General features: G+C 39.4%; 2 protein-coding genes across 2 annotated transcripts; one reads left to right on the top strand and one right to left on the bottom strand.

Moving 5' to 3' along the window:
- Positions 1-10,361: 10,361 nt before the first annotated feature.
- On the bottom strand, positions 10,362-11,309 carry LOC108277635 (olfactory receptor 52K1-like). The gene has a single exon (XM_017490439.3). It carries the CDS (start codon positions 11,307-11,309, stop codon positions 10,362-10,364), a length of 948 nt encoding a protein of 315 aa, XP_017345928.1.
- An 8,657-nt stretch (positions 11,310-19,966) lies between these two features.
- On the top strand, positions 19,967-20,908 carry LOC100305033 (olfactory receptor 8). Its single transcript, NM_001200270.1, has one exon. The coding sequence runs from the start codon at positions 19,967-19,969 to the stop codon at positions 20,906-20,908; it is 942 nt and encodes a 313-aa protein (NP_001187199.1).
- Positions 20,909-23,260: the final 2,352 nt, after the last annotated feature.

The following is a 23,260-nucleotide window of genomic DNA, read 5'->3' as shown; positions in this document are numbered from 1 at the left end:
CTCAAGATTTCTAAGAATTCAGATCTGCCACCTCATATGTAAAGTTATGAACAGCCTAAATTGTAACAAGATTTTTTTTAATTATTTTTTTTACTATATCTTGTTAATAGGTTAATATAGCCTGCAAGCTGCACAGTTCCTTCATTAAATCACCATTATCATAAAATATTATATTCCAAGTTATATTATTTCATTGTAGTATATTTGCCAAAACTATTACAGAAATACAATTATTGCTCCCAATAATTTTAAAATAAATAATACATATTCACCTAGAATAATCTCATGTTCATTACACAATTACACATTAAACATTGTGTACAGTTGTCTAAGGAAACAAAAACACCATTTTACATTGCTCATCTATTATGTCTTTCCAGCTAAAAAAAAGTAAAAAGTTAACTCGAATAAAAACAAAATTAGTCAAAATTACTTTTTGTAATATTGATGCATAGATGTGCCTTTCATAATTGGTTATCATGCATCCTCTTTTGCTTTTATTAGTCTTGGTCTCTATATACTATTCTTACAGTCCCATGTGGATTTATCCTTTCTTTAGAATCTTCTAGAAACATGCTTACCCTTCCATCCACACATACTGTATTTCATCATCTGTACTCTGTTCCTGTCTCAAAAGAAGCTTACCATAGTTATATAGGTTTGAAATACAGTTGCAATCAAAATTATTCAACATCCATTGCAAATCAGGTTTATTATCAAAATTTACAGACTTTCAGCTGTTTGCAATGAACAAATCAAACAAATGCAATTGAAATAGCTCAACACAATGAATGCTTCTGTGACACCTACAAATGTATTGTCACAATTGTTAAGTTGTTTTGTGTATTGGCCTGTTTAAAAGGAACAGTTTGAATGTATTTTTGCAATGGATTTGATTGGTGTTGTTGAGGATGCAATTGCTTTATTGTGCCACAAGGGGAGGTGTTTGTTTGTGTGGGCACTAGTAGGGCTGCGCAATGCTTCCAGAGAGAGAACAGCTTGCTGGGCAATCACAAGTAACATCTCCTGTGTCTGATTTTCCTGTACAAAACAGGACACAATATCTGTTCACAGGTTACTCATGCCTGAGGCCTGTAACACTTCAAGTAATTTCCCAAAATTCAACTGAAAATGCAACTTATAATGATTTCTCCAGTTTCAAAATTATTCAACCCCTTCATGGCAAGCATCTTTAGTACTTAGTAGAGCACCCTTTTGCCATTATGACCTGCTGCAAACGAGATGCATAGCCAGACACCGGCTTCTGGCAGCGTTCCTGAGGAATCTGAGCCCATTTAACATGAGTAATGGCCTCCAGTTCAGTAATATTCTTGGGTCTGCGTGCTGCAACTGCCTTCTTCAAATCCCACCAAAGATGTTCTATGGGGTTTAAGTCAGGTGACTGTGATAGCCCTGTAGAATCTTCCAGGACTTCTTTTGCAACCAAGCCTTGGTGAAATTTGAGGTATGCTTGGGATCACTGTCCTGTTGGAAGGGCCAATGATGCCCTAGTTTCAGCTTCCTCACAGATGGCATGACATTTTCTTTTAGGATTTCCTGATACTTCAATGAATGTATATTGCCTTCCACATGCTGCAGGTTCCCAGTGCCAGAGGATGTAAAGCAGCCCGAGAGCTTCACCGAGCCACCACCATGCTTGGGCCATGTGGACAGAGTTTTTTCTTCATTCGTCTTCCTCCAGACATACCGCTGATCCATCGTGCTGAAAAGTTCCATTTTTGTTTCATCACTCCACAGAACAGCATCCCAAAACTTCTTTGGCTTATTTATATGATTTTGAACCAATTTTTCTTGTGCTTTTGGTTCAGTAGTGGCGTACATCTTGGAGTTCTGGCATGGAAGCCTTCATGTTTAGTACGCACCTTAGTGTGCTCACTGAAACCTCAGTGCCTGTTGCCACCAAGTCTTGCTGCAGGTCTTTTGCATTCACTCGCGGGTTTTTCCACAACCTCCCTTCTCAGAAATCTGATTGCAGCTGTTGATAGCTTCCTTTTCTGCCCTGTCCAGGTATTTCATACGTTTTCTGCCCCTAGCCAGATAAGGTATTTCATGTGTTCCAGCTCAAGGACACCTGGTGCAACTAATAAAGCCAATGATTAGTTACATCAGATGTGCTTCAGAAAACACCTCTTTTGAATAGTTGTGCTGTTGTTAGGAATTCTATTCAGGCGGTTGAATAATTTTGAAACTGGAGAAGACCTTATAAGTTGCATTTTCAGTTGAATTTGTGGAAACCACTTGCAGCATTCATTATGGAACTATTTCAATTGATTTTGTTTGATTTGTTCATTGGAAACAGCTGAAAGTCTATAAATTTTGACAATAAACTTGATTTGCAATGAGGGTTGAATAATTTTGATTGCAACTATATTCTAATATTTCCTCATCTTTGCAGAAAAAGTCTGTGACTGACTTCATGAATCAAGTCACCTTGGATTATGGACAGAGATGTGAGGGCTACAAGAAACTCACAAGGACTTTGATGGACTCCATCTTCACTGTGGAAGAGATGGCAACGTGCTCCATCACAAGAAAAAAGGGGATCGTCGGGGAAAAAAGACAGAGCCTTGACCAAGCAAAGTGAATCTAGTAATTGGTAAGCATTCCAGAATATTATTTGGGATAATGCTATTGTGTCAGTTTGTTAACACACACAAAATGTCACTCTTTTTCAATTATTTCATTGGTAGCATTACTATCAGGTCCCATTCATTAGCATTAGTTAATGCATTAGCTAACATGAGTTATATAGTCTTTACAGCATTTATTAAACTTTGTTAATTTTACTGAATAAAAATACAATTGTTGATTGATTGTTCGTTAGTTCATAGTGCATTAACTAATGTTAGCAGATACAACTTTTGATTTTAAAAATATATTAGAAAATGTTTAAATTAACTAATTAAGATTAATAAATGTTGTAGAAGTATTACACATTGTTAGTTTGTTAACTAATGTTAACAAATGAAACCTTATTGTAAAGTGTTACCATTTCATTACCTTCCTCAATGCACAGTTAGGATATAAGTCAATGTAAATAAAATAATGCACTCAAGGATCAACTGTTGACACCAGTATTACACAATATGAATTAATTAGCCCCTCTTCTGAGTCCAAACTTGTTTTTAAATTTAGTAGAATTTCATTTAATTTCTTACAGACCATGTAAAAAAAAGTTTACAGAGACATTGTAGACACTGAGATCAAGGGCTGTATGGCAGAAAAATTAAAAGATACCAGGAGACCAGGCAGAAGCTACAGCTGAGTCTATTGAAAGCCAAGCTCAACTGATCAAACAGGTGGAATCAGGTGTGGCTCCTGCTTGGTTGGAATGAAAACCTGCACCCACACCGGCCCTTTGCGGATAAGATTGGACACCCCTGCCATAGACCTTACAGAAGAATGTAGTGCTATATTGCATGGTAAATTTACTGCTTATTCAATGTGTAGTTGATATTTAAAATCTTTTATTTAAAAAATGTAAGTACTAAAACTATTTTGTATTGTACACATACTCACTTGCATTTTACATGTTATCTCATGGGTGTCACACATTAAACCATGAAAGTGTTCCAAAACCACATTTCGCATGTGCAAAGTACATGTTTCACATGTGTTCCACATATTTCACATGTAATTTTAACATGTTTTCACACATTAAATTTCACATGTGCATAATCACACGAACATGTGGTCACATTTGACCACATGTGTTTTTGCACAAGTGAAATTCATGTGATTGTTCTGTAAGAGCACCTTTCACAGCTACCTAGATCTACAGTACTTAAGGGTGTCGCATGCCACATTACTAATTCAAGACAAACTAAAGAGTACCTGTACCATTTCAGTGAAATGAAAATGAACATAGCATCATTTTATGGTGGCAGGATGACACAAAGAAAGTAAAAATTGAAAATGTCTATAAAAAAAAAAAGATTATACTGACATTGGTTATTATTTTCATATTATCTATGAACTGCAACGGTGTAATCATTCCACTATTTTGACACACACCTTTGATGGAAAACAGACACCACTCCTAAACCGTCCGCAGTGAGGCGAATGAAGCAAAAGAAGTGCATGGTCCAGAAAAAAAGAGTTAAGTTGCCTGTTATTAGTGTATAATACAATATATAATACTATATAAAACAATGCATACAGTGTATTAATACAATGTGCTTTCTTCCAATATAGGCAAGTGTCATGTTTGGACAAGTTTCAAACACTGGACACCAAGAGTGAGAAAATGTACTGGAGGACTTGAAGCCTGAGCTAGCGAGGCTGAAATCCAAGATTGATGCCCTGAGGAGAGAGCTCTGTGTCTGCAAGGAGGCATATGCAGGCACAAAAGCAGCTCTTGCAGATTTAAAAATGACACACACCTGGCTCATCCAGGCCCAAGTGGCTGTTGTGATGCAGCTAAGAGAGGCTCACACAGCAACAAAGGCATTGAGGACTCACCTCAACTGGGCCTGCCCCCCAACATCTGACTGCCCAACCAAGGTTCAAAGACATCAAAGACAGAACCAACAAGTTCTTATGCTCCCCAAGGAACGCTGCATTTTTAACTAACATAAATATTTTTATTTTGGAAAAAAATCATAAATTGATTTAATGTTCCCATTTCCTTTGTATTAATAAATTGAATTCATAAAACCTAATTAAGGAGTAAACAGTGTTTACTGTCCAAGACTCAAACTGTTATTAATACATAAACTCAAATACATTGGCAAGCATGAAATATCATGTATAATATTTTGTTTAGAGAAAACTTAAGAACAATTGAAATCCACTTTTAAAAATGAAGTGTAATGATAGATATCCTACCTTTTTAGAAGAGCTGCAATATCCTTCTTTTAGCACTGAATCTCCTGAGTAACCTGTCATGCCATTCTTTCACCTTGAATTTTTGGTAGAGCATGTACAAATACCAGTAGGATGAGTTGTTCTTTCCTCTGATGTAACATGCTCTGTCTGTGCTGTGTGAACACATTACAAAGGTAGCCATGAATGCCCCAAAAGTTACTCCGTGTCTGAGTGCAGTGTACATACTGACATTGCAGCTAGAGTCCCAGAGAATTGTTGCCATGCATCAAGAGGGGTCCATTTATCCCTGTTAAAATTAGAAATTTCAATCCGTCAAAATTGGTGAGCGACAGTGAATTCAGCATCCATATCTGTTTTGGTGATTTCCAAGAGTGGTTTAACTGTTTTACTGTACAGAAAGTCATTGCTCCCAGGGTTGAGGGCACACTGTGCTTGGACCAACTATCTGTTGCATTCACTGAACCGTGCTGACATTTTAATGACCGTATCCAAAATGCTAAAGAAGTCTTTTACATTTTGTCTCATGCTCATTCCACTACAAATTTCTCAAGAACTTTACTTGCATATTTTCACCGTCTGGAAGAAGTCACTGGTTGCCCATCATTGAATTGTGTCCACAATGCTTCAAACTCACTGTCAAACCTCAGATTCTGAATGCACTCATACACACTATGCACATGTTTTAGACCAGTGTACAGATTGGTTGCTTCAGCCTGGAGTATCTTGTTTGCAGGGTCAAAGAGAAGAAGGATCCTATGTACCGTCACAGTAATGAACTTGAAATCCGCTTCAGACACCAACTTCACCAGACCTGCAGCCTCCATTTTTATGTCTGTGCTGTATTCTCTACTTGAGCATCGTAGGCCTATGACAGAAAAAAAATTCACAATGTTGCCATAGCGTCTTACTATGACAAGACCCTGTTGGCAGGTGACCTGTCCACCATAGATCCAGAAGTCTTTTCATCATTCCACCACTGTACTGAGCAGCCACTGTTGGTTTCTTCACAAATTTAAATAGGTTGTCACAGACAGTGAAAAATACCCCAGTGCATTCTCCGATAACATTGCACGCACCACCACCAAATGCAAATGATGGTTGAAAGAGTGAATGCATGTTAACTCTGTTAACATAAGATTATTTAACAACAATGCAGCCAAGTCTCCAGTTGTTGCAATAGACAACAGCTACTCGTGAACTTCATTATTTTTGTTCAGGTAGCGAGTGATTATGGAAATGTTTTCATGGCCTTTGGTATCTTGGGTTCCGACCTTTAGTGTGTACCTTGAATTTCTTACCTCTTTCACAATTTCTTCAGTTACAAGGTCACTCATAAGACCATTTTTAATTTCATCATTAATTTCACTTTGAATGTCACGCAACATGCACCTGGCATTGGCAGGTGTAGAGGTCAAAAAAAATTTAGCAAGCTCTTTGTATTTTTGTTGAGTGTAAACCATCATGGACAAAAAAGCCCACTGCCCCCTCTCCTACTGAGCTAAAAGCATCCAACAAACCCCTAAGAGGAAGCGCATTTGAAACAAGAAACTCAATTATGTCAACAACAAATCCAGAAAAATACTTGTGATTTCTCTCTAACTGTCCCAAATTAACTAAAGTTTCCCCTGCCCCTGCTGTGCTGCATGATTCCTTTCCCTTCCACAGTGCCATGCATTTTAATTGTTTTTTTGCAGACACATGCCTGGAAAATCCCTTTGAAGAATCCACTGCATGTCTCCAATTAGAATAGCTGATTAGCATGAAGGCTTTGTCAGCATTAGCCACTGCACTGAATTTTCTACATGGAAAACAAAAGGCTGAATCAGAGGAATGTGAATATTGCAGCCATTCTCTTCCTTTAAACCAGCTACTGCAGAATGAACATTTACTGCCATTGAACATTTGATGAGTTTGCAAGCAGACCTGGGCTGGGATCTCTGTGCATCAGGTCACCAGGCACCTGCGGAGGGGGATGGGCCTGGGTGCTCATCAAAAAATGCAGCTGCATTTTGATGGCTGTCATTTTTGGCTCACACTTTTAGTGTCCCTCTTTATGTCTGAAACACAATGTAGATATTTTCTTATGTCCATTCTCTAATGATGATACTTCATACAAAGTACAGCTCAAACTGAACTGATATCATGTTATTTGTGTGCAGATACTACCGTGGTCAAATGTGAAAACCATGCCTATAACACTAATTGAAATTTAACAAGATGTGTGTTGTTCACGTGCCTTGTTTTGCCCACCTCACAAAATAAGGCAGCCCTCAGGCAGCTAAAGACAAGAGTCTTTATTACGCATATATGGTAAAGGTAGCTTATAACCATGAACACACAAATGAAACCAAGGAAGCACAAATCAGATCTAAGGGGGAAATGTGTCTTTTTCCCCCTCATGGCACAGGGCCTGAAACGCATACACAGCTAACCCGCTCTCTAATCCAGTGAACTCACAGAGCAAAAATGAAAACAAATGCACCCCCATGCTGAAACACATCCATTGACATACAGCTCTAATTGTGCAAATATACAACTGTGTGAGATGTGAATTTTGAGACTGATTACTTATAGAAATGTATGACTTTTACCATTATTAAATATTTGGTACGCACCTCTAGTTAAAAAAAAGAGCCATTAGCTTAGGATAAGCAGAATTCAGACTGATGGATTTTTCCATTTCCAATTTTTCCATGAAACTCTCCCATCCTCATGATGTGAATTGGGCCCCTCTGTGACTCGCAATGTCTTCAAGTTGGCAGACCCCAGGAACCTCTGCAGTTCCTTGATGGTGGTGGAACTGGGCCAGTTCTTGACTGTTGTGAAGAATGAAATCTTGGAAACATGAAATTTACACTTCTTGATGTACACCCTTGATTGAGATATGGTTTTATACATGGTTAATATATATCATTCTGTGGATGGAGTGTAAATCATAATGTCGTTGATGTACGCAATTACGAATTTGTCCAGCATGTCTCAGAGGATATCACTAAGTAGACACTGGGACACAAGAGCCCATTTGACATTATGCAGTATTGGCCAGCAGTAGTGCTAAAGGCTGTTTCACATTCATCTTCTTGAATGCGGATTAGATTATAAGCACTTCGCAAATCAAGACTAGTGAAAATATAGCGCTGCTGGGACCAAGTGCAGAGGATAACAATACTTGACAGTGATTTGGTTCAGTCCACAATAATCAATACAAGGCCTGAGGCCATCACATTTTTTTTTCCACAAAGAAGAATCCTGTCAACACTGGGGAATGAATGAATATACCCTTATTCCAGTGCCTCCTCAATGTACTTGTCCATAGCTTGACTTTCTTTGCCAGAAAGGGGGTCATTCCAGGTGCAAGGGGGCATGACAACTGCTATGAGTTTTATGGTGCAGTCTTCAGTACAGTGAGGGAGAATGCTGCTGACCTTAGCCTTGCTGAGTATGAAAAGATCTATGGGTCATGGGTGTGCATCCTGGGGAACTCCAACACAACTGGAAACTTGGTTGTAAATGTGATGAGCAGTGAAATGTGTTTTTAGTGCAAGGCACTGTTGTGAAGCAAGATAATTTCAGTATGATGGGTTTATGGCCCTCCTCCTATGGGTCCCTCATCCAGGGCTTGGTTGTGCAAGGGGTGTTGGAGCAGCTGGGTGGTCAAGTTTAGTCTTTCAACAAGTGCATGGTTTGATAAAGTTGATAGTTGCTCCAGAGTCAATCAGGGCTGTAAGTGTAAAGAGACTTTCTAAGTACCTTATCTGAACAGTATTGGCAAAGTTTAGAGGAGATATCAATTCTGGAAGGACTCAGCATGTGGAAGTGAGAGGAGGAAGCAGCTTTCTCAAAGATTTGCTGGGTTACTTTGGATGGTGGTCTAAAGGAGTACTGTGCCACTTGGTCCTTGCTACTCTCCAAGGAGGTGGCCTTGGGGCACTTCAACCTGTTTTCAGTCCAGCATACCTGCTTCCATCATGTGATGGCAAAGTATTTTGTCAGCTGGCAGAGAAGGCAGCAGTTGCAGGTTAGAATGCTTTATATATATTTTTTTAAAAAATGGCAACTCCTAAATATTAAACACATTCATGGTCACAAAAGAGGCAAGGTTCAGGCAATGTACAAACCAAGTAAATCATGCAAGGCATGAGAATCAAAACCAGATCCAAAACCAGATCAAAAACCAAAATAATACAGATGGGCTATAACGCTTGGTAACATTAAGTAAGATACACAGAGTGGATATTTTGCAGAGAACTGTTGGTTTGTGTGGGTATTTATGCAGTGTCCATGATTAAGTCCAGGTGGGTGTGATCAGTAATATGTCGACTAAGAACATGACAGAGTTCATGTCTGTTGGGTGTTGTAGTCCATGGTGGCCATTTCTGTAGGCCACAAAGCAGGTTGGGAGCTGTGGTCCATGGAAGCCATCTTTGTAGGCCACGATGCATTTTGGGGAGTGTAGTGTGATGCTGATTCCGAAGTTGAAGTGACAGCATGGCTATTCAAAGATTGTATAATACAAATACAAATATTAATAATGACTTTTTCACCATGGAACTATAAGTTGGATGTCTAACTACCCTAAACAAAGACTGACCAGCAACCAGATACAGACAATTCACTTTATTTACAATTTACTTTAGTAATCAAAAATAAAGTACATACACAAAAAAGAACCTATACTATCTTTCATGCATTTTGATAACAACATGATAACCATAGCGTGCTGTCTAAAGCTCAATGAAATTTTACAGTAATACATAAACACAGTACCTCAGGGGAATTTGACCCATCCTTCCTGCATGATAAAGGTCTCTGATTAATTAATAAAACATTGGACTTGTTAAGGAAGCAGTGTCCTTCTGGTCGATCTCAGAAGCCAAGCCCTTCTGATCGGTGAATACACTTGGATTTTTTTCCCCACTCAGGAATAGCAAAATAGTGGCAAAAAGTCACTCTGAAAAGTTGACTTTATTTGTTGCATAAGCAGCAGTTTTAAAAGATGCAGTGTGCATTTAAAAAACTATATAATATAAAGAGCAATAAACAGTAATAAATGAAACAAAGGCAATATTTGGTGTTACGACACTTTTGCTTTAAAAAAAAAAAAAAAAAAAGTAGTCTCCGGTAGAATTAGTGAATTAGTGCAGTTTATAAGGAAATGAGCTGTAGGTTTTACTGAACATCTTGCAACATGATATGGTTCTTCTGAAGACTTTGACTGTCATACTTGCTTCTAATTTTGCAGCCAAATCCAGCAGCCTACATTATGTTTTTTGTCTGAAAAATGTCTTATTTTTAAAAATAAAAATGCCACTTAATATGCTGCTTTCTTTACTGCCATACAAATATTTTTCTGTAACATTTCATTGTGTACTTCAAAATGAATATTGGGTAATCTAAAATGTGTTTGTACTGACTTGATAATGTAGAAGTCATAAAATAAAAATCGATAACAAAGTTTGTACTTTAAAAAAATGGGTGCCTAAGACTTTTGCACAGTACTGTACATTATATAATTATTTTGAAAAGACTTTTAAATGATTCATGAATTTCAGAAACTGTTCTCTTATTTCTTTGGTTCTTACTCCATAAATAATTGGATTAAAACAGCTTGGAAAAAGCAAGTACATTGTACTCAGGAAGACACGGCTGGAGGGAGAAAAATTGTTTCTTATTCTGTATGACATAAAGGCAATTAAAGCAAAAGTCAGACTCACTGTCATGACAATTATATGAGTAATGCAGGTGTTAACAGCCTTTAAGCAGGCCTTACCAGATCTCAAGATAGAAGAAAGTATTACTATATATGATATTGTAATGAAAATAAAATCTGTAGTTATTGTAAGAAAAACAGCCAAAAGTCCCAATGCATTGTTAATGGAAATATCTCCACATGCCAGCTGAACCAATGCCATGTGTTCACAAAAACAGTGATCTATTTCATTTGTTTCACAAAAAGTCAATTTTCCAGCCCAGGAAACCATTGTGGTAATAAAAAACAGATTTCTAATAACTGGAAAAATAATGAACTTCAGAAAATTGGGCATTCTCATGTATTTGTGGTAATAAAGAGGTCTACATATAGCAAAAAAACGATCCAGAGCCATCCAAAGCAGAATAGTAGATTGAAATGTACCAACAAAATAAATGCAAAACATTTGCACCAAACATCCCACAAGTGAAATTCCTTTCCAGTTAAACAAAAAACTTAGCAGCATATTTGGCACACAAAACATTGGCATAAACAGGTCCACAACTGCCATAAGACCAATTAGTATACACATAGGAGAATGAAGAGCCCTCTGAGTTATAATTAAATATATGAGTGTAAGGTTTGAAGTAGAAGACAATAAAAACATAAGAAGATAGGGAATGGATAGAATGGGCCGCCATTCTCCCAAATCATGAAAACCAGTAAGTGTAAAAGTTGTGAATGAAATATTTTGTACAGGAGTCAACATCATCTTGAGATTGCAAATTCCTAAGAATTCAGATCAGCCACCACATATGTAAAGATTTGAACAGTTTGGGATGGCTAAAAGTTGAAGATTGTCTTATCAATTAATACTAACAAGTTCCAATTACAATCTTTACAATTATATGAATTATGTATTATATTTCTTATCAGAAATACATTGCGAGCTGCACTCTGCCTTCAAGTATCACTAGTTTCATTTTAAAAAATTGCTTTCCAAGTGATATATAATTTCATTGCAGTATCTGGCCCAAACTGTTATTTTTGAAAAATAACTTCTAAACTTTCATGTAAAACTTCTAAACTTTCATGCAAAAAAAAAATCTAAGTATTGCTAGATATCAATCTCCAGAATAATTTTCAGAGAAAAAAAGTTAACTCAACTATATATACAGACATATACAGTACTTTGAACTGTGGCAACAAGACAAACTTGCATATATTCCTTTTTTAACACTGATGCATAGATTTCCTTGTCTTATAACTGCTTATGACGTGTCCTGTTTTGCTTCTGGTCCTTGCAAAAACAAGTTTGTCTTGGTCTCTGTACACCATTGTTGCAGTCCCGTGTGGTGCTATCCTTTCTTTAGAATCTTGTGAGGCAATATGATGGATAAGCTCTGTTCATTCATGCTTGACTTCCGATCCACACATATACTATATTTCATCATCACATTTGTGCTCCATTTCCTTCACAAAAGAAGCTTACCACATTTTTGTGGGAAATAAGAAATTATTTAGCTTTGGCATAAAATTTAAGTATTTTATGAATGCCTCCACTTTTGAGGATAATTGAACAAAAAAATCAGGTGTTTCATTATGTCTTTCTAATAATGTCTAGACACCTATTTGGATGCTTTTTCAGCTGTGAAACTGCTGTGATCTGGCCCTTTAATCTATTCAATCAGATATACACAGCAAAATGCAACCACTACCAAATTTCGCACAGAAATTGTTGGGGTTACGCATGTAACCCTGTTCCCTGAGAAGGGAACAAGACGTTGCATTTAGCATAACAGTGTGGGAGCGCCTTACACGCGTGACCGGTATCTGAAGCTTGTGTAAAATCATTCCTCTACTTATAGGCCTGCCATGATCAGGTGACGTGGCAATTAAGCGCGTCGCATACTATATATATGGCACCCGTGAACCACGTAGCCAGCCTCTATTATCTGAAGCGAAGACGCAATTCACAGGCCTGCCCTGGTATGACAGTGCTATGCAACGTCTCGTTCCCTTCACAGGGAACAGGGTTACATGCGTAATTCCAACATTCCATTTCAAAGGGAACTTCGACGTTGCATTTAGCATAACAGTATGGGAATGGGAATACCCACTACGTCATACCAAGGGTACATCCTGTTCAAAAATTCCCAAGCCCGAAGGTCACTGCAAGACACTCGAGCCCGGGGTGGAATGAATATCCAAGTTATAATAACGAATGAATGTGTGGGGTGTAGACCACTCTGCAGCCGCACACACATCCACTTTGGACAAAGCCTTCAAGGAGGCAACCGCCCCAGTGGAATGAGCTCTTATGCCCAGAGGCGTGGTGAGACTGCGCGCCTCGTAAGCCATAGAGATTGCTTCCACAATCCAATTCGAGATGCGCTGCTTTGACACAGCATCACCTTTACTGTCGCTGCCAAAGCAGACCAGCAGCTGCTCCAACTTACGCCACTGGCCGGAGCTGTGGACATAAGTACCGAGAGCCCTCACTGGACACAGCAGGTGCATCCTCTCTTGTTTCAGTGTGAGGAATAAAGGAGGGCAGAAAGCCTGCAACACCATAGGTTGGGAAGCCGATGTAGGCACTTTAGGAATATTATAAGGCCTAGGATACAGGAAGGCCTTGGCTAATTCAGGGGCAAAGTCAAGGCAGGAAGGGGCAACAGAGAGCGCTTATAGATCTCCTACTCGCTTGAGAGATGTCAGGGCCAGCAGAAGAGCCACCTTTAGAGTCAGAAGCTTTTCAGAGGCTGACTCTAAGGGCTCAAATGGGGCCCCTGACAGACCTTTCAGGACCACAGAAAGGTCCCAGGAATTTATGCGTGGCCTCCAGATGGGCCTCAGTCGCCTGACACCAGGCATGAAGGGGCGTGGCTGGCCAAAATGGCGGCCATGTAAACCCTGATTGTAGAAGGAGCCAACCCCACTGAGAAACGTCCTTGTAAGAACTCCAGGACTGTAGCTATTGGGCAGTTCACTGGGTCTAGCTGATGCTCCTCACACCACAAGACAAAAAACAACCACTTGAGCGCAGACAATTTCCTTGTGGATGGTGTGCTAGCATTTACTGTAACACGGTGCCCTTCAGGGCCAAGACCCACAGTTACCATAGTTCTGGACGAGGGTGATAAATCAGCCCTCCGGGTTGAGACAGTAGATCCACTCTAAGGGCTCAAATGGGGCACCTGACAGACCTTATAGGACAACAGAAAGGTCCCAGGAAGGTACGCACAGCCTGCAGATGGGCCTCAGCCGCCTGACACCACACATAAACCTCGAAGTTAGAGGATGTTGACCCACAGAGGCTCCATCAACAGGGGCATGGCTGGCTGAAATGACCCTGATTGCAGGAGGAGCCCATCCAGCTGAGAAACATTCTTGTGAGAACTCCAGGACTGTAGCTATTGCGCAGTTCACTTGGTCTACAGTGGATCTCTGCAGATGGGAATCTCCCAAGGAGTGCCATCTAGCGGGATATTATCTGTGAGAACCATTTTCGAGCCGGCCAATAAGGTGCTACTAGCAGCAGACATAGACTATCTTGGCGAACTCTCACTAGAACTTGTGGGAGCAGATCAATCGGGGAAAAGCATACAGATGTGACCTTGGCCACATGTGCACCATGGCATCCAGCCCTAATTTTGCTGGAGGAGTGAGGGCAAACCACATTGCATTGTCTCCTCAGAGGTGAATACATGCAGTCCTGCTTGGTCAAACCTCTCCCATATGGACTCCACCACTTGTGGATGGAGCCACCAATCCCTGGGCCTCAGCCCCTGAATCAACAAGATGTCTGCCCCCACATTCCAGTTGCCCAGAATGTACATTGCACTCATTGGCAAAACTTTCCCTCTGCCCAGAGAAGAATTAGTTGCACTTGCCTGAACAGGGGGCACAGACATAATCCTCCCTGGTGGTCAATATATGAGACCACTGCTGTGTTGGTGACCTTTCAATTGAGAAAAAAGGAATTTCATTGCTAGAAATATGGCCCACATTTCTAGGCAATTTATATGTCGCTCCAGGTGAGGGCCAATCCAGAGAACAAGAGCTGGACAGCTGTCTAAGACCACGTTCCAGCCATTGAGGGAGGTGTCTGTCATTACCACCTTGCGCTATGGAGACACCCCTAGAGTGTGACCCAAGGCTAGAAACCGGAGACACTAAAATTCTCAGAGCACGTAGGCATCACGGCGTGACATTGATTACTCTCAGAGGTTTTGTCCTTGGATGAAACCCATAACTTCTCAGCCACCACTGGAATGGTCTCCTGTGCAACAGGCCCAATGGTATGACGTTGGCTGCCCAAAAGCTCCAATAGTCTCCCATAGAGACTGGAGGGGATGCCAAGATCCAGCTTTATCTTGCGCCCTCATCGTAGTAGAATCCTTATAACCCCTAGAAAAGTTGTCCACTACAATGGAGAAAGCATACTTTTCTGAGGTTCAACCTGAGCCCCAAGCTTTCCATGTGGGCGAGAACAACATCTCAATGTTGAACTGCTAGTTCCCTGGATCATGCTAGAATTAACCAGTCATCCAGGTAGTTTTGTACACGGATGCCCTGGAGTCACAATGGAGCCAGAATGACATCCATGCACTTTGTGAAGGTGCGAGGGGATAGAGCTAGCAATATTTCTATGTGGAAATATGCACCTTTTAGATCTATCGTCACAAACCAGTCCTCAAACTGAGTCTGTGGAACGATAAGTTTGGGTGTCAGCATCTTGAACCTGTATGTCCGAAGAGTACAGTTCAGATGACACAGATCTAAAATTGGCCGCATACTCCTATTTTTTGCAGACCAGGAAAAAATGGCTGTAAAAACCTCCCTCCCTCAGAGAACGGGGTGCATGTTCTATGGGCCCTTTGTCCAAGAGGGATCTTACTTCCTGCGCTAATGTCAGGCTCTGGTCTATGCTGACTACTGTGGTGAGCACACCTCTGAACCGGGGGGTCAAGCTCTAAACTGGACCCTTTTCTACGGTAGACAGAACCCATGGAGACACATTTGGCAGTAGTTTTCATGCTGCCAGATGGTCTTTTAGTGACATTAACTATTCCACATTCTATTGGAGGGATAGCATCAGATTTTCAATGCCCTGTGACAGGTCGCTGACCAGAGAACACTGAAAATTTTGGGTCAGTCTTGGGTAGGGGAGGCGCTACAGTAGCACTGGGGGCTAACTACCCTAACAACCTCATGTCCCCAGATACGTCTGTCCACGGCCCCTCAGGGCCACTTCTCCTTTGTCTGCTTGGCCATTATGACCATTCTAAGGTCAGGCCTAGTAGCAGGCTATGACTGTGGCTACCCGGTTTCTCTGGCTGTATGCGGGGGGAGGCAGGCTGCCCACTCGCCTTCTGTGCCTCCTTTGCAATCGACTGTGCATCCACAAGTGGAGCCACAAGCAAGACCCACTATTTCATAGGCCTTGCCCACCAATGCCACGGTGGCCTTACATGGCTTGGAAGGCAAAGCCGGCACCCCTAAGTTATCTGCTGTCAATAGAGAGAGGTAGCTCGAAAGCTCCTCCTCCACCGTCAGCATCACTAAATAGCCATGCTGTTCATTCCCCGTGATGGCCGAATAATCCATCATCGCGGGTTTATAAACATGGCCTATGCATGGTTTTCCCCCAGAAATGTGATATTTTGTCGTTCACTTATGGAAAAAAAGGGTGTTTTCTGAGTGAGGGATTTACTTTCACTGCGGAGAAAAAAGCTCATCCAGTCTTAGTAATCACTTCAAGCTGTTCTTTATATGCTGCTCTCAGTTTTTAGTACATCACTCTGGCTCAGTGGAGTCAGAGAGGATTTATTACCATTATTTTTGCGCGTGTTTTTTTTCGTCTTTTTTTTTAAAACTTTTTGGCTTTCCATAGCGGAAGGAGGAGTCCTGACGCGAGCTCCAAAATCCAGCTGAGAGCCACACCTGGAAGACAGAGCAAGAGATAAAGCAGCGCTCATCTCCAGCTCCTCTTCCAGATCCATAAGAGATCCCCCGGACCTGAGACAATTAGTTGCCTTGGCAGCAGCTAGCCCAGATCCGCGAGGCTCTGAAACCCAACTCGCTTCCCAGCGGCGCTGTGTACTGTAGGTGTTACAATGCACAGCCTCTCGAGGCTGGAATCGCATGCCCTCCCTAGACACTTCACACAGAAAGTGTGCACTACTCTCCCTGATGAAACGGGAGCACGCCGTAGCACACTTCCTGAATTCTCTCACTCATATTTTTCTCTCTTGTTCATTCCTTTTTTCTCTCTCTCTCTTTTTTTTAAAGAGATAGAAAAGTCCAGAGATTTTGAGAAAAGATTGAGAGAAAATGAAGTATCTTTTCTCTGCACAAACAACCGACATGCACTCTCACTGAAGATAATAAGGTTGACAGCGCCATTCACAGGTGCCATATTTATATCACGCGACACACTTAATTGCCACGTCACCTGATCATGATAGGCCTATAAATAGAGGCATGATTTTACACAAGCTTCAGATACCGGTCGCACACGCAAGGGCACTCCCATACTGTTATGCTAAACCCAACGTTGAGTTCCATTTGAAAGCGAAACAAAAAGGGTAAGGGACAGAAAACTATTTGCTTTATGATATGCAATGCCATTTTGATAGTATGGCACTGAGAATATTACTTGAATGTGCTGCTTGAGAGAGGTAAATAGAGAAGTAAAAAAGTTTATCATTGTGACAGTTTAATTCTCTGTTACTTCAGTGTGATGTTTCATTAGCATCTTACATATGAACAGTGGACAACAAAGACTCAATGGCTCATTGCCCATGTTTGCATCTATACTTCAATAAAGTGACTTTTATGAACAGTAATGTCACTACAATTTAGCAACATCATTAAAACCAAAGAGAAAGTACAGCCAGCAGAAATGAGGCTCCTTTGCAGGGTTGTGCCATGAAAATTTTATAGTATTCACTTTTGAATTTAAGAATTGTATAAATTTATCCAATTGTGCATCATGACCAACTCTTGATGCATGACTTAAATATACTGTTGCTTAATCCATCCACCCATCTTCTACCGCTTACTCCTTTCAGGGTCATGGGGGAACCTGAAGCCGATCCCAGGGAGCATGGCGCACAAGGCAGGGTACACCCTGGACAGGGTGCCATCGCAGGACACAATCACGTACACACCCATACATACACTACAGACACTTTAGGCACGCCAATCAGCAGACCATGCATGTCTTTGGACTGGGGGAGGAAACCGGAGCACCCGGAGGAAACCCCCCATCACGGGGAGAACATGCAAACTCCGCACACACATGGCCCTGGCGGGACTCGAACCCCCTGACCCTGGAGGTGTGAGGCGAACGTGCTAACGACTAAGCCACCGTGTGATCCTCTGTTGCTTAATATATAATCCAATTAAAATGTTCTCATCAATAAATCAGGCAGTACCACCTGCTGTACCTTGAAACTGTAAATAACATTTCAAACATTTTTTTGGCAAAATGTTTATCACAAAATTTATTCATTATTTGCCATCTGGGTCTTTGTAAAAATAAAAATAAAAATAAAAATTAATAACCTCCAGACAAGTTTTATATGAAATGTTGGTGTACAATCTTCAGACCTCAAGAGTTACTAACAAATGATTCTCATTTAAATTGTTCATTTTTGCAAGTTTGTTTAAAAAGAAATTCGTAGTGCCATACAAAAAACAGGTGAGATGATGAGCCAGTACCAGATATAATATGTCAAAATGAAGGGCCAATAAAAGAATTATAAACTTTAGGTCAAATATATAATGCTGGGGTTCATGGATTATCATTAAGATATTTAGCCATTGTGTGTAACAGTTGATTTTAATAATGTCTATATTTCTCTTTTGAGTTGGATTAGATTGCAGTTTCTAATAATAAATCATCTTTCAAAATGTCCTCTATTTCATCAGAATTTACATCCATACTGTCATTATTTGTTGTCCCTTGTTGTTGTAAAGTATCATTCAGTATTGATTCCAATGTGTCTGTTTGTGGATTGATGAGATTTTATTCAAATCTTTGAGGTACTTTCAATAACCTGTTTACCTCATTTTTTTATTTCAATAATTAAGTGATGATTTTTATTGTTCACCATGCTTCAGTGGTGTGTGAAATTTGACAGTAGTTTGTTTACCTTTTTCCCTTGTTATGTCTGACCAACAAATGAAACTGTTTTATGAGTACACTTTCACCTACACATGCTTTTTGGCTTATTTATTTTTGTTTAATTTTGTGTGAAAGTGCCAGTAGTTATGCCATTTGGACTGGCTACCTCACTATCAATATTTCAGGCCTTGGTGTACAGTAGTGATGCCACATAACCTAGCTAACTTACCATTAACATTTCTGGCCTTTGTAAACGATGTACCGTGAAAAATGTTTTCAACTGATTTCATAGATTGAAGGTGCAGTTCATCACTGCTGTTCAACATAACTGCTGATAAATAATCAAGAGAGATGTACAGACATTATTGGATTAAAATGATGGACCAACTGAATTTTTGGGTCAATTATTCTCAGTAGAATGGAAAATGTGAACTACTGTAGTACATACTAGAATTTTATTTCAAACCTAAATGCTTTATTATTACCTACATAACTATGGCAATCTTCTTTTGAGAGGGGAACAGAGTACAGATGATGAAATACAGTATGTGTGGATGGGAGGGTAAGCGTGGATCAGCAGGGCTGATCCATCATGTTTCCCCACAAGATTCTAAAGAAAGGATAGACCCGCATGGGACTAGAAAACTAGTATATAGAGACCAAGACTAATATGTTTTTGGAGTGTCCAGAAGCAAAAGAGGACATTTGATGACCAATTCTGAGATAATGCACATCTATGCATCAGTGTCACCAAAAGTAATATATGCCAAATTGTTTGTTTGCTGTCGCTGTCGTTTGGAGTACAATATTTTTGTCTGTGTTTTTATTTGAGAAAACATCTTTCCACTGAAATGATTCAGAGAACGGTTAAACTGCTAGAAAGACTTAATAGATGAGCAATGTAAAAATGTGTTTTTGTTTCCCTAGACAATTGAATTATCTTGCAAAATGTATTGTGTAATGAGCATTACACTAGGTGAGTAAATTTTTGGAAACAACAATTTTATTTCTGTAACAGTTTTGGTAAATATACTGTAATTAAAATATATCATTTGGAATGCAATATTATCTGATAATAATGACTGATTCGCTGAAGGATTTGTGCAACTTGTAAGGTATATTAACCTATTAGCAATAGTACAAATTTCATAGAAATATAAAGATTAACAGAAATGTCATTCGATCTCATTACAATTTATTCATAAAAGAATCTTATATAAAATTTTATCCATCCTAGGCTGTTCATAAATTTACATATGAAGTGGCAGATCTGAATTCTTAGAAATCTTAAGACAATGTTGGCTCCTGTACAAAATATTTCATTTACAACTTTTACACTTACTGGTTTTCATGATTTGGGAGAATGGGGGCCCATTCTATCCATTCCTTATCTTCTTATGTTTTTATTGTCTTCGACTTCAAACCTTACCCTCATATATTTAATTATATCTCAGAGGGCTCTTCATTCTCCTATGTGTATACTAATTGGTCTTATGGCAGTTGTGGACCTGTCTATGCCAATATTTTGTGTGCCAAATATGCTGCTAAGTTTCTTATTTAACTGGAAAGGAATTTCACTTGTGGGGTGTTTGGTGCAAATGTTTTGCATACATTGTGCTGGTACATTTCAATCTACTATACTGCTTTGGATGGCTCTGGATCGTTTTTTTGCTATATGTAGACCTCTTTATTACCAAAAATACATGGGAATGCCCAATTTTCTAAAGTTCATTATTTTTCCAGTTATCAGAAATCTGTTTTTTATTACCACAATTGTTTCCTGGGCTGGAAAATTAACTTTTTGTGAAACAAATGAAATAGATCATTGTGTTTGTGAACACATGGCATTGGTTCAGCTGGCATGTGGAGATATTTCCATTAACAATGCATTGGGGCTTTTGACTGTTTTTCTTACAATAACTGCTGATTTTATTTTCATTACAATATCATATATAGTAATACTTGTTTCTATTCTGAGATCTGGTAAGGCGTGCTTAAAGGCTGTTAACACCTGCATTACTCATATAATTGTCATGACAGTGAGTCTGACCTTTGCTTTAATTGCCTTTTTGTCATACAGAATAAGAAACTTCTCTCCGTCCAGCCGTGTCTTCCTGAGTACAATGTACTTGTTTATTCCAAGCTGTTTTAATCCAATTATTTATGGTGTAAGAACCAAAGAAATAAGAGAACAGTTTCTGAAACTCATGAAATATGTTAAGGTCTTTCCAAAGTAATCATGTGTGTCTTTCCAAAATAATGTGTGTGTGTATAAAATATATGGCATCACATAGTAAATATTTACAATAACCAAGTTATTTTCTAATAAAACAAAAATATATTTTTTGCTATTATATAATTGCATTGTAATTTTTAAGAGTTACCTGGAATGAAAATGTAAATAAATAAATAAACACATTAAAATGCTTACAACTAACTGAGAATGTAGAATTTCATTCAATGGTTATGATATGTAGATTGACTGTATCAATTTTGGGGAGGAGTGATGGGAACTTAAATTTAAATTTGTGTAGCTACTAGCTAGTTCTCCACTTTTGCATGACAACTACCAATTGGTAATGACAAAGTGTAACGTGCACTGTATCTTTTCAAACAGACGCTTATGCAACATCATAAAACAACTGATCATGCTTCGAAGAGAGGTTACCTATCTTCTTCTGTATACATGAGCTCACAGACAGAAAATATGGCTACTGTTGTAATTATGCTTTCTTGGACTCCTGGCCACAGCATACTTTGGCATTTTGATGATTCAAACTTGTGATCTCCCAACAACAAGTGAATGCTTTATCACCTGTTGCCACACTAGTCATCACACTAGTCATCAGATTACCGCACCCAGATGTACAGTCCCCTCTGAAAGTATTGACATGGAAAGGCCAATTCTTTGGTTACTGAATACATACAGTGCCCTCCACTAATATTGGCACCCTTGGTAAATATGAGCAAAGAAGGCTATGAAAAATTGCCTATTGTATAACCTTTTGTTCTTTTGTTTAAAAAAGCATTCAGAAAAATATACTGATCTAATGGCTATCAATCAAATGCAATTGCCCCTCAGGGGCCAGACTCACAGTCCCCATAGTTCCGGCAGAGGTTGGTAAATCAACCCTCTGACATGAGAGATATAGCCCTGAGAATGGGAATCAACTTTTTTTTGTTTTTTTTTGCTGAGTGTGTGTATATATATATATATATATATATATATATATATATATATATATATATATATATATATATATATATATACAGACAGAGAGAGAGAGAGATAGATTAAACCGGCACTTTGTTACATTTGCAATTTGCAAGAGATAGAGCAGCGTTAGTCTCCAGCTCCTCTTCCAGATCCATAAGTGATCCCCCAGACCTGAGATGGCTAGCTGCCTCGGCAGTGGCCGGCCCAGATCCGCGAGGCTCTGAAACCCAACTTGCTTCAGCTTCTGAGAAGAGAGCAAGTCACGAGCGGAGCTGCCTACTGTAAGCGTTACAATGCTCAGCCTCTCGAGGCTGGAATGGCATGCTCTTCCCTAGACACTTCACACTACTCTCTGTGATGAAACGGGAGCAAGCCGTAACACACTTCCTGAATTCTCTCACTCATATTTTTCTCTCTAGCTCATTCCTTTTTTTTCTTCTCTTTTTTTTAAAGGGATTGAAAAGACCAAAGATTTTGAGAAAAGATACAGAGGAAATTAAGTGTCTTTTGTTTCTTTACACAAACAACTGACATGCAGTCTCGCTGAAGATAATAAAGGCTGACGGCATGGTTCACAGGTGCCATATTTGTATCACGCGATTCGCTTAATTGCCACGTACCTGATCATGGCAGGCCTATAAATAGTGGCATGATTTTACACAAGCTTCAGATACCGGTCGCGCACACAAGGGCGCTCCCATACTGTTATGCTAAACGCAACGTCGAGTTCCATTTGAATGGGAACCAAAAAGGGTAAGGGACAGAAAACTGTTTGCTTTATGATATACAATTCCATTATGATAGTATGACACTGAGAATACTACTTGAATGTGTTGCTTGAGAGAGGTAAATAGAGAAGTAGAAAAGTTTATCAGTGTGACAGTTTAATTCTATATTATTTCAATGTGCTGTTTCAATAGCATCTTACACATGAAACAGTGGACAACAAAGAAGATGCAATGGCTCATTGCCCACATTTGCATCTGTACTTTAATAAAGTCACTTTTATGAACAGTAATGTCACTACAATTTAGCAACATCATTAAAACCAAAGAGAAAGTACAGGCAGCAGAAATGAGGCTCCTTTGCAGGATGGTGCCATGAAAATTTTATAGTATTCACTTTTGAATTTAAGAATTGTATAAATTTATCCAATTGTGCATCATGACCAACTCTTGATGCATGACTTCAATATTCTGTTGCTTTATATATAATCCAATTAAAATGTTCTCATCAATAAATCAGACAGTACCACCTGCTATACCTTGAAACTGTAAATAACATTTAAAACATCCATCCATCAATCCATCTTCTATACCGCTTTATCCTTTTCAGGGTCACGGGGAAACCTGGAGCCTATCCCAGGGAGCAT

Source organism: Ictalurus punctatus, chromosome 17 (assembly GCF_001660625.3).
Source record: "Ictalurus punctatus breed USDA103 chromosome 17, Coco_2.0, whole genome shotgun sequence".
NCBI classification, from domain to species: Eukaryota; Metazoa; Chordata; class Actinopteri; order Siluriformes; family Ictaluridae; genus Ictalurus; species Ictalurus punctatus.
The sequence above is the reverse complement of the archived record's forward strand: the minus strand, read 5'-3'. Positions and strand labels throughout refer to the sequence as shown.